We start from the raw sequence: 18885 nt of genomic DNA on the forward strand, positions 1-18885 counted from the left end.
AAACAATAATAGGGAAGGAAATAAGGGAAAAAGGAGGAAAACTGTTTGTATTCTTTGCCGACATGAAAGCCGCTTTTGATAAGATAAAGAGGAAGAAAATATGGGAAACAATGAAAGAGAAAGGGATAATTAGAAAAATTAGGGAAAGAATAGAAGAAATATACAAGAAAACAGGGAGTAAGGTAAAAGTTGGAGAAGAAATAATTGGAGAGTTTGAGACTTACAAAGGCGTAAGGCAAGGGTGCCCTTTGACCACCACGCTATTTAATCTTACCTTCGCCGACCAGGAACAGAAGATCAAGCAGGTGCAGGAAGGAGGGGTAGTGATAGGAAGGAAGAAAATATGGAAATTAGGATATGCAGATGATATAATGATGATGGCAAAGAGTGAAAATGGAATGAAAGCAATGCTGAAAAAATTAAAAAGATACCTGGAAGAAAGGGGATTAGAGTTAAATGTAGGAAAATCAAAGATGATGAAATGCAGAAGCGGTGGAGGAAGGGGGACGGAAGAAGATATCGAATGGGAAGGTGAGAAGATAGAGATGGTTAAAGAGTACAACTACTTAGGATATCTGATAATCAGAAATAAAGGAAATAAAAAGCAGATAAAGAAGGTAGAAGGGAAAATAAATATGGGACTCGGAAGACTTAGAGAAAATTGGGAGCTAAGGATGAACCTATTCTATGCACTGGTGAAAAGCGTGATTATGTATGGAGCAGAAATCTGGGGATGCAAGAGATATGAAGAAATAGAGAGACTACAACTAAAATACTAAATAAAGTGGGTATTGGGATTAGATAGAAACAAGCCAAGTTACTTAATACGATGGGAAACAGGAAGACAAAGAATGAAAGAAACAGAATTAGAAAGAACAATGAGGTATGAAAACAAAGTAAGAGAGGAAAGAGATGGCTCAATAAAAAAAGAAGCATGGAGAGAACTAAAGAAAAGGAAAAGAAATGAAAAAGATAAAAAGGGTAAGAAGGAGGAGAGAGAGGAAAGGCTAGAAAAAAGTAAAATATACAGAGAGAGGGAAGAGGGAGATGAAATGAGGGAAGAGTTTCGGGAAGAAATAGGAGATGAGCTAAAGAAAAAAGAAGAAAATGAACTAGAAGAAAAACTAGAAAAATCAAGATACATAAACGAGTGGAAAGAACTGAAAGAAGAAATGAAAAGGTATAGGTTAAAGGAAATTCAAGGAGATGGAAGAATAAAAGGTCTACAAATAAGGGAAAGGTTTAAGTTAGATAATGAAACGAGAAGAAGCAGGTATTGGAAAAAAAAAGAAAATAAGAGATGCAGAATGTGCATGAAAGAGGAAGAAAATTGGAAGCACATAGTAGAAAAATATGAAAAAAGCAGAAAGGAAGGGGATGGATAGGAAGAAATAATAATAGGAAGCAAAGAAAAGATAGCGTGGATGATGGAGATAAAATGGAAAAGAAGAAGAAACGAAGAGAAGAAAGAAAAAGAAAAACAAGAAGACGAAACTGCAAGACCCTAAGAAGAGACGGAAACAGAAGACAGAGAAGCAAGACTCGCAGGCACATACATACACACACATACACACACATACACACAAAACACGCACACACACGCAAACATAAACATACACATGCACACACACACACAAAACACAAGTACTATCAACTACACAAGCGAGAGGAAGGAGGTATTGGAGGATGGACCAAAATGGAAAAGAAGAAGAATCGAAGAAGAGAAAGAAAAAGTTAAATTAGAAGATACTAAGGAAAAATAAGTGAGGTTGAGGAAAGGAAAGCCAGAGGGAGCAATAGGAAATAAGAAAAAGGTGTCAAAGCTCTAACAAGGAGAAAGATAGATGAAATGATAGCAGAATGAGAGCAAAAGCAAAGGAAAGGGAAAGGTAAAAAAAAAGCAAAAGAAAGTAACAAAGTAAAAAGTTGAAAAGAAAATATTCAAGAAAGAGAAAAACAGAAGAGTGGAAAAAGCAGATCTTGGAGAGAGAGAGGAAGAGAAGAGTAATCAACAGAAAAATAGGAAGAAAACAGGAACAAACAGGCGCAGAAGACGGAGACACAAGAGTTGCAGACACACCTACATACATACACACACATACATACAAACACACACAAAACACATACATCATCAGCTACACAAACTGGATACGAGACACAAATAGTAATGTAAGATATAGAACATCCAAATGTAACATATGTTGTAAATAAATAAATAAATAAATAAATAAATATATATATATATATATATATATATATATAATTATATTAAGAGGTATAAACAATTGAAAATTTTTGACTAAAAATTTTCAAAAATTTATATCTCCGCAACCATTAAAATATCGAAACGAATTTTTTTTATATTACGCATAAAAGGGTGTACTTTAATGATATTATGCCAACAATACTTTAATATTAATTTTTCCAAAAGTTATTAACATTTTTTTAAACGATTGCTCATATCTCAAAAAGTTTTATTTTATTTTAAAAATTCTTTTTTTTTTGTATTCCTTGACATTTTATCTTTAAGAATCCGTTTTAAAATTCATCGAGCGATCGTTAGATGCGACATAAGTCGGTAAGTTTGATAGCAGCGCCGACGCTTGTTCCTGTTAATACACGAAAGCCCTTTTTTTCTCTCGAATAACGTTGCATCTCGATAAGGTCAGCTTGCCATATCTCATCTATTGCACGTATCTCGACTTTTCCACGTAGATAGTTCGACGTGTTAGTTTATGCAGCTCATGAACTACTCTTTTATGTTCCATATTTATTACGGATGTTGAAGAAGATTAAGCAAAGGAAGAAATTGGAAAATTTCTTTATCGTCTTCTATTTTTCCATTCGCTTCTTGATGTATTTTATTTATAGATTTTTGAAGATTACCTGTTACATTCATGACCGCAGTAATCTTAGCTTCGCTAGTTTTACACAGCCTTTGTAAAAATAATAACTGCAATGTTATTCTTCTGAGGATCAGCAAATTTATAAATACTTTTGTTATCAATATCGTATTGATCATTTTCAGTGGATTTATAGCTATAAGAGCCCTTTAATTCTCGTCCAAATACATCAACGCTCCTGATGATACTGTTGCTTAAAATACTGTTAATCTCTTTTTATGTATTGCAAAAACTCATCATTCTGTTGCTTTCAGTCACTAAAATTTTTCTGCAATTGAGTTGTCATACTCTTGAAACTATTTATTTCAGTTTCAATCAACTGATTAATCCATTAACGACCAAAATGCTCAATTTTTTTGTCGATTTTCAACGCGTTTTTTTCGGTAGTCATAGGCCTAAGAAATTTTTGCAAACACGTATTTGGATGGAAAATTTAACGCTCTTTCAGAATCTTTTTTCAAAATTGCGATTGATTGCGTTATAAAAAAGTTATAGAAAGATACAATAAAAACCTGAAAAATTTTACGAAAAATCAAGTTTGCGATTTTTTTTAGCAATGTTACCGCTAAAAAATCATAAAAAAAATAATCAGAGGTGATCACGACTATCAAAGTATCTCCAGGAATTTTGGTGGAATTTTTTAACCACTTCTTCCAACAAAATAGTGGCAAAATAAAAAAAATCCATAAAAAACATTTCTCATTTTTTACTCGAAAACTATTAATTTTAGATAAAAAGTTCATTGAACAAAAAAGTCTTAGGATTAAACGAGAAATATGCCAGAATTTTTTCAGAATTTTCCGAGGCGATTTTTGAATTTTCGAGAATACGGAAACTCCATTTTTCGAAAATCATTTCCAAAAATTCTGAAAAAATTCAGGCATGTTCCTTGATGAATTCTAAGACTTTTTGTTCTATAAACTTTTCCTCTAAACTCAATAATTTTCGAGATCAAAAGTGAGTTAGGATATAATCCTAGCAGCGTTAATATTTTTGATACAGAAGAAGCACAGCCATTCAACAATAATATAATAATGTTTTGCCTTTTTATGTGTATACAAGTGCAGTTTCTATAGCGTATACTAATATACTACACATATCAAAAAAGCAATTCAGAAAATTGTATGTGAGCTCATTTTTATTACTTACTAGTCTCTTGTTATTTTGAGACCATACATTAAATAGAATCGAAAAGATTATTTTTTAGATTATTTTTTTCTTGTCTAGGTTTGACAAGAAGCATTGAAAACTGTAGTAATTATTTTCATTAGGTATTTTTATTATTTTATATAACAGGTCGCAAAAACGTAAAAGACGCTCCACTCGCTCCCATGAAATGTACGAAATTGATACTTCAAAGAACACTTACGATGATATAGTTACCCTGCCAAATCCTGATAATTCTGGTTCTGATGGATCAGATTTCGATACTGGTTTGGATGATGTAATTTCTAATATATATAGTATAATATTTCTAATATACACAGAAGCTTCTAAAACATATACTGAAACTCAAACTAAATTAGAAAGACCGCATGAACTCCAGTGGATGGAAGGAGAAAAAAAGTATAATGATAATTTGAAAGACAAAATTTTATTGAAAGACTCGGTAAAAAATAAAATACAAGAAATGGAGCCAGTAGAACTGTTTGAAATATTTTTCTCAACTGAAATGAAGCAATATATTATAGATGCTTACAAAGAAAATAATTTTGATTTAAAGTTAAAAGACAAAAATAAATAAATTCATTCGTGGGAATAATCATTTTGACTTCATTCAACAAAAGGAAATCTCAGAGGGATTACTGGTCACGTGATCCCTTTTTATCTTGTAACGTTGTTTCTTCTGCTATGTCACGTAATAAGTTTGAAGAGATCAAATCAAAATTAAAATATTCACAAACGAAAGATAAAAATCCAACTGACTATGCTTGGCATGTCCGTCACTATTAAACCTATTTGAAATTAATATTATGAAGTTCGGTGTGTGGAGAACTGCTCTTTCCATCGATGAAATGATGGCTAAGTCTTATGGGAGGACGGTTCTAAAACAATTCATTCGAGAAAAACCCATACGATTTGGTCTCAAATTCTGGGGTCTTTGTACTTCCGATGGTTTTGTATTAGGTATTGACTTATACTGCGGAAAAAATTCTACAACGGGAAGTAAATTTAGTTAGTGTGCATTAGGTTCTCGCGGTGTCATGAATTTACTAGAAAAATTTTTTCGTGTTATACCTCCGGGCAAAATATCTATGTTTCATCTTTATTTTGATAATTATTTCACAAGCTTAGATCTCGCTGTGCATTTGAAGAAGCTTGGGCTAAAATGTACAGGTACTATTAGAGAAGATAGTCAAAGATAAAAATGTTCTAAATAAAAAAACTCAAAGAGGTGAGTATGCCGTGAAGCACGATAAGAACAGTGGTATAAATTACATCACTGTGATGGATTCAAAACCAGTTTCGATTATTTCTACTGCTGCAGGGGTAACTCCATTATTCTTTTCAAAGAGATATAGTAAGCAAGAAGGAAAAAAAGTTGAAATACCTTTTCCGAGGGCTATTAGCGTCTATAACATATATATATATATATACCGGGTGTTCCAGACCATCCATACAGCCATTTTTAAATCGAAAATTCGTATTTTTGTGAAAAATGTTTCAGATGAAAGTTGTTTACGACAAAGGGGGCCATCTATCTGTATAATTAGTTTTGACCTTGAACATCGTTTTCAAGGTCATTTGAAGGTCGAATTGTTTTTTTTAAATGGGAACCCAAACCCTATTTTTGACATCGGATTCGAAAAGAGCGGGAAATTTTTCGTCCACAAAGATATTTAAAATTTTTTTTTCATGGCCTTGAGAAGGTCGATTTAAGGTCAAATGTTTAATAAACTGCCTTAACACGTTTTTTTAATTTTTAAGATATCGAAAAATGACCTCTACAAAATTTGTTCAGAACAGAGTAGGCCATCCAATGCACCAAAAATCTTTGACCTTTAACCTCACCTTGAAGGTCATTTCAAGGTTGAAGTGTTTTTTGTAATGGAAACCCCTCTTTTTGTCCCCGGATTCGTACATAGCGTGAAATTCGATGTTTGGATAATGTATTATGTTGAGTTTCGATTGATTGGAGCAAAAGATTTTGCAATTTTAATAACTAAAAATTACATGCCGCAGAGACAATACAAAAAAGAGAAACACAATATGTCCAAACAAACAAAACTCAAACTTTGTTCTTATTGTCCCGTAAGAACGAGAATTATCTGTGAAAAATGTGATTTATCGATTTGTGTTGAATGTTTCAAAAAGAACACTGAAAAATTCGTATTGCAGTGAGAGGCAAAGGGACTCACTTAAATCTAGTACCTCGAAAAGTGAGAGGCAAGAGGACTCACTCAAATCAAGCACCCCAAAGGAGACCTAATTCTACTACGTCCTCGTCGTTATCTCTGGGTCATGCTAAGAGTAGAACGTTTTTTATCTCGAAAACTATTGAGTTTGGAGAAAAAGTTTATGGAACAAAAAGTCTTAGAATTTATCAAGGAACACGCATGAATTTTTTCAGAATTTTTGGAGATGATTTTGGAAAAATGGATTTTCCGTATTCTCCGAAAATTCAAAAATCACCTCGGAAAATTCTGAAAAAATTCAGGCGTATTTCTCGTTTAATTCTAAGACTTTTTTGTTCAATGAACTTTTCATCTAAACTGAATGGTTTCCGAGATAAAAAATGAGAAATGTTTTTTATGGATTTTTTTTATTTTGCCTCCATTTTGTTGGAAGAAGTGGTTCAAAAATTGCATCAAAATTCCTGAAGATACTTTAATAGTCGTGATCACCTTTGATCATATTTGTTTGATGATTTTTTAGCGTTAACATTGCTAAAAAAAATCGCAAACTTTATTTTTCGCAAAATTTTTCAGGTTTTTATTGTTTAATTGGCTATAACTTTTTTATAACGCAATCAATCGCAATTTTGAAAAAAGATTCTGAAAGAGCCTTAAATTTTCCATCCAAATACGTGTTTGCCAAAATTTCTTAGACCTATGACTACCGAAAAAAACGCGTTGAAATTCGACAAAAAAATTGAGCATTTTGGTCGTTAATGGGTTAACAAAGTTTAAGTTTACTGCGTCGTTTACTTTATAAGAATAAGCAATATTATAAATCGTCTTGTTGTCTGCATCGTACTGACTATCTTCTGAGATTTTATCACTACGCCAGCAGGACCTCGATGACCGTCCTTTTTATTCAGTTTATGATCAAACACATCGATACTCATTTTAATACTGACAAATATTCAGGATTCTCTTAATATATATATAGACAGCTTCACGCAATTCTTCAATGTTTGAATGAATTTCATTAAGATGACAGAATTACCAGCGGTTTGTTCGGCAATAAGCAATTATATTCGATCAACGAGCTCGTTTGGATCATCACACATAGCGAAATAATATTTTTTTTCTTGCTATTTTATAGTTAGCTAAAAGACATCTTCCATTAATAGTCAATTTTTGCATCTTAGTACTCCTACTCAAAGATAAATTTAGAGGAATGTACTTTTTGAATCTGTTTACATGCTTATTACCATTTGCTTCATATCTCTTACGATTTTTTATATAATTTTCAATATCTCATGAGCTGATTAATTTAGAATTGGATTCTTTACAAAAGAGAATTTCCATTAAACCATATGTCTTGTTGTATGTTTTATCATTCAGAATTACGTTACCGTTTCCGGAGTATTGAAGAATTTTCTATGATATATGTATTTTCTTGTAGGCCGAAACTAAATGTCGTGTCTAAATTACTTTTCTGTTGAGGTTCATGCAAATGTCGAACATAGTTTCCTACAATTGAATCATTCAATAGCTGACGCTGCTGTTCTATAGATACATTTGAGGTAGTTTGGTTTAAATTTATAGCAGTTGTATCGACTGATGATTATACATTATCAAATTCGTCATCTTCATCATCAGTAGAAATAGCGGACTCACAATCAAACGACTTCAATGTAGAATTTAATTCATTAGTATTACTATTGGAATATCTAGATTTATCGGAAGTGTCAGCCATTGCTCTTGACTTCAAAACTTTGTCGACCCTGATTTTCTTCTCCTTTTTCGTTGCCGGTTCAGCAGTAGCGTTTGTTTCATCAGTAGCTATTTCTACAAGCTTCGTCAATGGTTCAATCATAGGTTTAAAAGTTTTATTCAATGTCTGTTCTAAATTACCTTTGTCACGTTTTATTAGTTGATACTTACGTCTCATGGCATCACGAGCCTCAGGTAATTGCTCAAGCACCTTCTTTTCTCTTTTAAAATCAGCCATGTTAACACTTGTAATTTCTAAAGTTAAGTAATCTTCATTCGTTCACTCCGCTATATTTATAGCGAAAGAATCAAATCCCTTTCTATACCGTCCATGATTGATTGATCTATCTCTATCGATAAAACCCATGATTATCGTCTATCCATCATTTTGAACAAATTGCTTTAAACTTCTCAAAAGTCATATCTGAGTTAATATGATCATTGTAAATATGTTTCATATTCACAAGAACATTACTGCGAGAAATGAAGCCGAAAAAATTTTGGCTAACAGGCTAATAATAGAGTGCGAGAGAAAAATAGTAGTTTTGGGGAAAAAGCTACATTGCTGTTTGCTATAGCCAACGTAATGACAGTTAAAAGTAAGCTTGGTATAGGTGTTAAAATTGCAAAACGAGGAAAGAAACGAGGCCAGTACTGAGAAATTATCAACCATGAGGAAAGAAAAATGTGAAAATTAAAAATTATTAATGCTGCCTCGAGAAATGTGGTGTCTAGTAACAGATCACTCTTTGTTGTTTGTTATTTGGCTATAAAAACTGCTAAAAAAGTTGTGAAGGCAGCTGGTGGCAAAAAAATATATATACGAGGGCGGTCCGATAAGTACTTAGCCTACAAAAGAAAAACGAAAATTTTGGAAAAGTGGCGTTATATTTTTCAACATAGTCTCCTTTTAGTTCGATACATTCGGGCTAAATCTGGAGAATACGGTGGATGGGGCAGCAGTTCGTAGCCTAATTCGACCAATTTGTCCATGGCGTAGCGGAGGTGTGAGCCGGTGCGTTGTCATGGTGGAATAGCACTTTATTCTTCGCCTAATGGGGCCGTTTTTTCTGCAATTCGACATTGAATCGGTCCAATAATTCGGCATAGTACAGCCCTGTGACCATTTTGCCCCTCTCCAGGTAGTCGATGTAGATCACATCTTATGAATCCCAGAAAACAGTGGCCATCACCTTTCCGGCCGATGGGGCAGTCTTCGCCTTCTTCGGAGCACTTTCGCCGGGTAAAGTCCACTGTTTCGACTATTCCTTGGTCTCTGGTGTATACCAGTGGTTCCATGTTTCGTCGACTGTCACGAAACGACGCAGAAACTCCTTCGGATTGCGCTTAAACAGCGTCAGACATTGCTCTGAAGTTGTTTCACGGTTGCGCTTGTTGTCTGGAGTGAGCAAACGCGGCATCCATCGCGCCGACAGCTTTCTCATGTTCAAAATTTCATGCAGGACATGACACACGCGGTCTTTTGAGATGTCTACGATCTGAGCTATCTCGTGCACCTTCAATCGTTGATCTGCCAATACGAGATCGTGAATTTTTGTCACGTTATCCGTTGTCACGGCTCCGTGGTAGCCGTTTTCGGTGCACCTAGACGTGGCTCTTCAAAAATCGACGTGCGATCACGTTGAAACTCGTTAAACCAATTTTTGACGGTCGCCATCGAAGGAGAAGAGTCACCGTACACAGCATCCAAGCGCTTTTTGATTTCGCTGCGCGATTTCCCTTCCAAAAACAAGAATCGAATCACCGAGCGATACTACTCTTTTTCCATTTTTCAAAAATCAACGGACATACTTGCTTTCACACGCTCTCAAAAATAAACTACAACTCCGATCCCGCTGAAATCTTGGCAGTAACCATTGAGAAGGTTGTACTACGTGATAGAATATTTCTTTTGCGAGAGTGGCGCCATCGGGCGGTGAGGCTAAGTACTTATCGGACCACCCTCGTATATATGCTTTGTATTGTATCAATTCCAAATAAAGTGGGTGTAGCTCTACCTTTTTTAATTCCGTTATTTGTCGCTTTGCGCGTCACTGGAGCTCTAGCTGGAGAAGCTGACTCAAAAGTCATTAATAGTGCTAAGACAGCTCAAAATGAATTGAAAGAGATTTCTATAAGTCATAGACACATAAAACTATGGAAGCTATTGGTAAAGGACTTGTTTCGAAACCGCATGGTAAAGGTAATAATAATCTGAAACCATATGAAAGTGGAAAAGATTTAAAAAAAAAGAAAAAGCTTGAAGTAGCTTTATCTAATCGAGCAATGACTGATGACAATATAAAAAAATATATTTAAATACTAAAAATTGCAAATTTTCAAGGTGTTTTCATTCGTAATGTCTACCAGCCGAAGGACCGCAATACATCACCTATAATTTCCTTGAATTTTTAATATGTTGCCTTATGAGCTAATGTCCACCGAACGGCACAATATCATTGTGCCCCATTTGCGAGAAACTGTCTTGCAAAGTAAATGGCGATTTTTATGTGATTTAGCCGTGTATGTATATGTACGTTATGTACAAAAGTCAATATGCTTATAGCCAACTACTCTCACCTCGAAATTGTCTAAATCTTAAAATATTATGCCTAAGATTATTGAAATTAGTGCCGACACGTCGCTTCACAACTGCTGTGACAAAGGGCCCATAAAAAAAATCCAGGCCCGAGCACGTTCGAGGGATTAAGACTCCCTAATGACTCGCAGTTTCTGAGCTCTAGTTCGTCAGTAGCACCGATGCATTTTATACAAGGTTACAGGCCTTAAAACAAAATTTGGCAACCAGGAGACGAACGAGGGTGAGCGTGGGGATAAATAAATATTTTGGAATAGCCAGTATGGTTTCTTATACTTCTTCATTTTTCTCTCAGCTCTCATGCAAACAAGACATTATTTCTGACGACTGGTGCATAGTAACGTTTCTATTATAAGTGTTTGGAGTTTGCATGATCGACGCAAATTCGTCTATGTGATTTTGTCAATGTAGAATAAAGTTATAAATATTCTTCTGCAACATCGATTTTCTAGTGATAACAAGTAAATGATAGTTTTCATTTCACAATTTGAATATCGATCGATGTTTGATGATATTTTACGTATAATACGCGGAAGTTGAAGAATAAATTTATTTTTGATTATTATTTATTCCGAATAAAATTTATATTTTTAAATACGCCAAAATGGAAAGATTTCTTCTTAATGATTTTATTTATTGTGTGCTTATATTTTCAGTTTATTTCAAAATTATGGCATAAAAATTACATATACTTAAAATTAATACGATTATAAATAATTAAACTGTGAAAGGGGATTTCGGGGGGCGTAGGCCTCACCAGCTAAAATCGCTAACACCAATTTTCGTTGGACGTGATTTTCCTAACTTTGGTAGCAGGGTGTCAGATCACCGCCCTTACCTACAGTGATCGTTGGAAAATCGAGTCAACGGCGAATTCGTCGGTAGAATTGCCCGCCGTGCGACTGCGCAGAGCGGGCGATGAAATTTCAAAATTTCAAAACTGTTCGAAACTTAAAAAAAAATCACTTAAAGCTCCGACGATGTTTGTCCTGACATTCTCGTTCAAATCAATCCTTTATCCAATATCCTGCTTCCAGCAGAACCACAGAGGATATCCGGCCGCTTAGTTCTCACTCCTTTGTTTCAGGTCGTGTTTCGTCGAATCGTACGTTTCGTTACCGTAAATAGAAAATTAATTCAAATTTTACTTATAAGATTCCGTCCGCGGCTGAAAATAATTTGCAGAGGAAAATTGGAACTTAGGTGAAATTATCGGGACGCAATATCAAGTTAACTTTATTTATTCGTAAAGCCATACACCGCGCACTGAAATGGCGGAAGGTCAACGCGCTTCGGTCAGAACTCGCAATCACGACCGCGACGGATCCACGCGCCTCGGCGAATTACGGCCTACCCGTATCCTAGTGCCCTAACTATTCGCGAAGGTCAGTCACACTTCAACTACTTACTTGGGAATAATGCGGCGATAAATCCTTCACAAAGAAATATGCTCGATTTGCTATCTACGCTCGGAACTGTCCTTGGCGAGATCCAGTGGCAAAATGGAAGAGAAACGGTTCTCCGCGGTCAAAGATCTCTCATTCTCTCCTCTTTCCGAGAAGAAACACTATTATTGGCCGATATGTAAATTCGGATATCGGTAGCGCCCTCCGAGTGTGTCGTTATTGGTCAATATATAAATTAAGAAGGTAACAGCGCCCCTCGTCTTATCTATTACGCATCAATTTTTACCCTCTCTCACCCCCCACTAGGTCGGTCAGCATTTAATCTAAGAGAGAGATTCATCCCTACTCTTGTCGGAATTTTGATGAGGACGGAAATCAAATATCCTAACGATTTGCCTATTGGTCGTGACGTCATCAACAAATTTCGTCAGAGTTTCAAATTTCATCGGCTAGCTATTAATTTCAATAAATGCGCGGCTTATCGCTTTCAAGTATATATAAGAGCGTGCGAAATTACATACATTATTTAATCCGTACGATACGGTTCAATTATAATTAATACATTTAATTTAAGTCAGTTCTAAATTTAAAACAAGTTTTAAATCGCTTTACATTTATTTACAATTAATTCGCATACGCGTACAAATAAATATCGTAATTTTGAGTCAACTATAGGCGCGCCTTTAGTAATCTATCTATCTCGCTCTCTCTTCCCCTTAATTAGTCTATCTCGCTCGCACTCCCGCTTAGTCTACCGCGCTGCCGTTCTACCTAGCTTAGCGCTCCAAAATGGCCGCCTACTCTTTAACGCGTGCACCTCGTGTCTCGGTGCCGGTAATCGTAGCGCCTCCTGGAGCGCTCCGTTTTTCGGTCGTGTGCGGTTTCGGAGTGTTGTGTGTGAGTGTCGGCAGTAGTTCATATCAAGTGTGTGTGTGGCGTTCAGGGTGTCGTCGATGGTGCGCAGCAGCCTGACTCAGCTGATTGCCGGCTGCCGCTTCATCGGCGATTTTCTGTTCGCCCCATGAATGTCAGCGTGCTCCGGGTGTCAGTGTCAGTGTCTGGGAGTGTAACGGGTCGGTACGTGTCGTTACGTGCATCTCCGCTGCACTTTTCTGTCAAGTTTTCTTGTTTTTCTTGCCCGCCGGCAACACGTGGTCAGGAGTGTGTGCATGTGTTCTCTCTCTCGTGCGCTCTCTTTTTTTTTTCATCCGTCGGATCGCGACAGCTCGCCTGTTTTCATTGTTTACTTAGTCGTGGTTGGCATGTAAGGGAAAATATGATTTTCGCATTAGGCGCGTTTTAATTACGTATTTTCAGCTGGCTACGGGGCGGCAAGGGACAGGAATGGCCTTTTCTGAGGTGTTGCAAATAGCGCAACGCTCTCTGAAAAGGCCTTGTAATGCACCGCATTACAGAACCCCCCCCTAAGCCGGTACACTACCAGGTGTACCGTCCGTTTGCCGTTTCCCTTGTTCTCGCCGCCACGTTCTCAGCTTACCCCGTATGTCTGGATCTTACCTGTTAGGGTTTCCCCCCCTGGTACCATGGTCTGCTATCATTGGACGCCTGGTCGAATTGGTCTGCTTGGCTGCATCCTTTCGTTGATGTCACTGGATTTTTACGAGCTATTGGTTGGTCAGAAAGGTCAGGTCTTTAAATAAATGGCCGGTCGGATATGTTAAGCCAGGGTATAACCCTGGCATTTATTTTGGTCAGGTCTCCATTTTTTTTTTTTTTTTTTTTTTCAAGTCAGTGATACCCGCGCCTGCGGGAGCGATCGCGCCACTCCCTCTCTTCCAGTTCCTGGAGGGCGCGTTGGAGCTGTTGTAGCTCCCTCAGGCGCAGGTCAGCGTCGGCCTCATCTTCTGACGCCCGGTTCCTGGGCCTCCGCACCAGTTCTCTCGCTCGTTCCTCCGCCGATGGCCTGGCCGATGAGGTAGGGAGTCTGGTGCGGGGTATCGCCCCGGTGCTGGAGGTCGGTCGTCTGGTCGGTGATCGACCTCGAGTGGCTTCCTGGTAGGAGGGTGGCGATTCTTCCAGGTCTCGGGGTCGATCGGTCAGTGGTCGATTGTCAGCGTGGTCGGTGTTTCGGTTGGGGTCTCGGCTAGCATGTTGTTCCGTATAGTGGTCCGGTGGTCGTCTATCCCATCCGGACCCGGACGAGGTGGATGGTATTATGCCCTCGTCCGCCCATCCCCTCCGGCCGCTAGGCGGGTGTGGATGCCTCGGTGGGGTAGCTGGTGGGTCCACCGGATTGTTCCTACCCGAAGGTGTGTGCCTCCGCTCATAAGCCTTGGCACACCTCGGGCAGTTGAACACATCCACACCCCTGCGACCACAGTTTCCGCAGAACTGCCCATCTTTAGGCTTTGGGCAGTTCCCAAAATTGTGGTCCAGTTGCCATCAGTTGAAGCAGGCACGGAATGGTGGGTCAACTGTGGGGTCCGTCGGAATCTCCGTCAGATGTCCGAAGCCTGCCCCTGTTCGACGAGGCAGGCTGCCCCAGGATGGCATTTTGGCGGTGGTCTGCCTAACCCGGTCGATGGGGGGTCCTGGTAGATCGTAATCGGACCCCTCCCCGGATTCATCACCCGCACCCACCAGGTCGTCCAGTTCAAGATGCCGCCGCGGGTTGTACTTGCGGCGTTTCCCGCTGGCCGTCCGGTAGTGCAGGTTCTGTATCTCCGGCCTGTCGACCGGGTCCACCCTGGGCGTGGTCTGTCGTGGGTTGGTCGGTACTCTGTCGGTCCTTGGAGTTGCCGAGGTCACCGGCAGCCAGCCAGGGTGACCTCGGTTTCTGGATATTGCTGGCTGTATTGTTTTTCCGGGGTCGGTCAGTGGTCGGGCATTGATGGTGGTTGTAGTGGTTAGAGCGGTGGTGGTCAGTGTGGTCGGTGAGGTGGTGGTCGGAATTGGTCTGGTGGTCAGAGTGGTCGGTGAGGTGGTGGTCGTGGTCAGTGTGGTGGTCATCCAGGCGGTGGCTGAGGTGGTGGTGTTCCGGGCGCTGGTGGTCATGGTCAGGGTGGTCGGTGTCCAGGCGGCGGCTGAGGTGGTGGTGTTCCGGGCGGAGGTTGAGGTGATGGTGGTTCCGGCGGTGGCTGAGGTGGTGGTGTTCTCAGCGATGGTGGTCCAGGCGGTGGCGGTGGAGAGTGGTGATGGTACCACTCTTGGGCGACGGAGTGTTGGGGGCGGAGTCGATGGTCCAGTAGGTTGGGGGTTGGTGACTTCCCCCTTCCCATCTGGTACCGACTCCGCGTCGCCGCCCAGGTAGTCCGCCAGTTCTTTTTCCGCCTGTCCATCCAATGACAGCCGGGAACCCTTAGAGGTATCTGAGCAATGGGACTTGGAGGTCCCATGCTCAGATAGGGTCTCGACTGCTCCGCCGTCCTCCTCCTCAACCGCCGCACCGGCCTCTTCGCGGATGGCCCGAACAACCTCCATCCGCTGACGCTCCTCCCGTCGCCAGTCCGCTTCAGGAACGCGGGTCTGGAACGTGAGGGCCCAGCGGAGGAGGCGCTCCCGCTCTTGTCCCACCGGGAGGGGGCGCGGCGGTCGCTGGTCCTCCGCCTCCGTGACCTCCAGGCGAGCCTTCTCCCGCTCTATCTCGTCCACCATGTCCTGGATGTACCAGGACGACGGGTCTTCTGTCGAGTGGGTTGTGGTGGGCTCGATGGCCTGAGCCCCCACTCCCTCCTGGTACCCCGGCATGGTGGAGAGTGCCTGCAGGCGAAGGCTCTCCTCTTCGCCGTCCGTCTCCCGGGTCTGAGCTGGCTTGATCTGCCGCGCCCTGGTCCCCATGATGGTCCTGGGGATTGCGGTCAGCGGGATCTTCACCACCATGCTCAGACCCTTCTTCTTGGCGATTAGAATGCTCGGTGCCATTTTCTGAAAGAAAATAAATTTAGTACCAGGTCATAGGTCATGGGTCGGGACAGCACAGTGCATGCAGTCACTGGAATCTTTCCTGGGGGTCATAGCCACCGGCTTTACCTCCCCCTTATGCCTGGAGAGGCTTGCCTGTCCAGACTTGTCAGACAACACAACCATCACCTTGGAGATACACATGCGGTCTAATAACGGTTTTAGTGGGTATTGTGGTCGTTAATTGTTGCTAGGTTATTAGGATAAAAGTTATCCTGTCAAGGTTAGGGTTGGTTTCTTTTAGTCTCTATGGTCAGTTTCAATCTTCTTATTCAATATCTTATTGTCTGTTTTGTATTTTTCTGTTTGCTTGTTTTCTTGGCAGGGTTTAATGTCGTAGTTGTTGTTGTCAGCGCTTTTAAACGGTTTTAGCTGTTCCACGTGTACCTTGCCAACTTTCCGCTTTGTCATCGTTTCGATAGTAAATACTGTGTCTGAGAGCTTTTGTTGTAACTTAAACGGTCCTTCATATTTTTCGCTTAATTTGGGCGAAAACTTATTCGCTGCATTCGATAGGTGATGTGTTTTGATTAATACTAGGTCTCCGGTTTTATATTCGGTCAACTTTCTTCCAGTATTGAATCGGTCAGCCATTTTATCGTGTGAATTTTCAATAATCTTCTCAACAAACTCATGTAGGTCTCTTAGTCTCTTCAACCTTTCCGTCCATTCATTTGGTGTCAGTGTCGGTTCTATTTCATTTGATTCTATCTTCCTTCGTAAGCTTTTTATCAATCTTGGTTGTCTACCATAATTTAGAAATGCTGGGGATGCTTTCGTGGTAGATTGTATTGCTGTATTTATGGCGTGTCTGAGTTCGTTGATATGTTTATCCCAATTTCGGTGGTCATTTTCTACGTACGTCGCTATCATTGTTTTTATTGTCCTATTACTTCTCTCGACTGGATTGGCCTGTGGATGGTACGGGACTGTCGTGTTGTGTTTAATCCCATATTCATTTAACATGCTGTCTAAGTGCTTATTAACATATTCTTTCCCGTTGTCGGTCAATAAGTAATCAGGTGTTTCCCATCTGAATATTATCAACTCTTCCAGTGCTTTTGCAACGGTTTTTCCATCTGCGGAACGTACCGGTTTCATTTCTATCCAACGTGTGAAGAGATGTTGGAAAACTAATAGGTATTTATTCTGTGTTTTGCTCCGTGGGAATTCCATGGTGTCGGCTGCTACTATGACCCATGGTCGGTTTACATTACGTCGTCCCATGAGACCTTGTGGACCTTGTTGATTGGTTTTAAATTTCTGACATAATGGGCACTTTGTGACAAAGTTATAGGTGTCAGTATACATTCCTCGCCAGTAATATTCCGTAGCGATCCTCATATATGTTTTCTCTATTCCTAGGTGTCCCGCTACTGGTAGGCAGTGTGCATTCCTCAATATTTCCATCTTATATTCGTCAGGTACCACTAGTTTCCATTCTGTTTCTCCATTAGTTACCGGGTCCATAATTGGGTCTGATCTACTGTAATATATCATGTTATCTTCAATTTTCCAGTCAGGATATTTTTCCGGCTTATCTTTTATCTCTTTACGTCTTTTTAAATACCAATTATCTTGCACTGTTGTAAAGGCTGAGATTTTATTAGCTTCTTCATTAATTCGTGATAGGGCGTCTGGTACTTTGTGCATTGTGCCTTTACGATGTTTGAAGGTCACTCGTTCTTGCATAAGGTCACATATCCATCTTCCTAGTCTACCTTTCGGTTCTTTTATATTAAACAGATATACTAGGGCTGAATGGTCGGTAATAACTGTATAATCATACCCCTCAAGGTAAGGTCTCAATTTCTTGATGGCATACATAATTGACAGCAGTTCCTTTTCAGTCACAGAGTAATTTCGTTCTGGTCCAGTCAGCGTTCGGCTAATATATGCTATTGGGTGTTCGCCGTCATCAAAGTTTTGAGTCAACACAGCTCCAATCGCAAAATCACTTGCATCTGTTTGAACCGTAAATGGTCGTGCAAAGTCTGGTCTTGCTAATACTGGGGCTTCCGTTAATGCTCTTTTTAGCTTGTCAAACGCTTCTTGTTGGTCAGTTTCCCAATTAAATACTTGATGTTTCTTTAGTAACTTTTGTAGCGGTATTTTTATTTCTGAGCAATTTTTTATAAATCTAGAGTACCATTCGACCATCCCTAGAAAGCTACGTAATTGCTTTACTGTTTTGGGTCTTGGAAACTCAAGTACTGTCTTGGTTCGGTCTGTATCAGGTCGTAATCCTTCTTGGTCTAATAAAAAGCCTAAGTAATTGAGACGAGTGCAGCCGAATTCACATTTCTTCTCGTTTATCTGCAGTCCAGCTTCATTAATTCGGCGTAGTACTAATTCTAAATATTTGGTATGTTCGTCGAAGGTCTTGGTTGCTATAATAATGTCATCAAGGTATGGAAATACTTGAGGTTCCCAGTCAGGTCCAAATAATGCGTCAGCTAATCGTTGAAAGGTCGCTGGGGCATTGACGAGTCCGAATGGCATAACTATGAACTCCCATAATCCTTCACCTGGGCTTGCAAAAGCTGTATATTCGCAGCTGTTTTCATCTAGGGCTACTTGGAAGTAGGCCTGTTTAAGGTCAATTTTGCTAATATATTTGGCGTGTCGTAATTTGTCTAATATTGAATCCATGTTAGGCAGTGGATATGCGTCTTTCCTTGTAACCTTATTCAAGTCGCGAAAGTCAATGCAGAATCTCCAGGAACCGTCAGGTTTCCTTATCATTACTGGGGCACTACGCCATGCACTTTTGGACGGTCGGATAATGCCCATTTCGTACATTTTCCTTATTTCCGTTCGTACTATTTTTTGTATTGCTGGTGACATTCGTCGTAGACCTTGTCTTATTGGTTGGCTATCACCTACATCTATTATGTGCTTTACTATCGGTGTTCTTCCTAGTTTGTCAGTCATAGGTGGTATTAAACGGTCCG

At 39.8% G+C, this 18885-nt stretch overlaps 1 protein-coding gene across 1 annotated transcript; it reads right to left on the reverse strand.

The window, feature by feature from the left end:
- Positions 1–13759: 13759 nt before the first annotated feature.
- Positions 13760–15892, reverse strand: LOC131668052 (mucin-2-like). The gene is made up of 2 exons (XM_058941886.1): positions 14612–15892; positions 13760–14377 (listed from the first exon to the last, which is right to left on the reverse strand). Exons 1-2 carry the CDS (start codon positions 15890–15892, stop codon positions 13760–13762), a joined length of 1899 nt encoding a protein of 632 aa, XP_058797869.1.
- Positions 15893–18885: the final 2993 nt, after the last annotated feature.

The sequence above is a fragment of the Phymastichus coffea genome, unplaced genomic scaffold (genome assembly GCF_024137745.1).
Source record: "Phymastichus coffea isolate CEN01 unplaced genomic scaffold, Cenicafe_Pcof_1.1 PCOF00073, whole genome shotgun sequence".
Classification (NCBI taxonomy): domain Eukaryota; kingdom Metazoa; phylum Arthropoda; class Insecta; order Hymenoptera; family Eulophidae; genus Phymastichus; species Phymastichus coffea.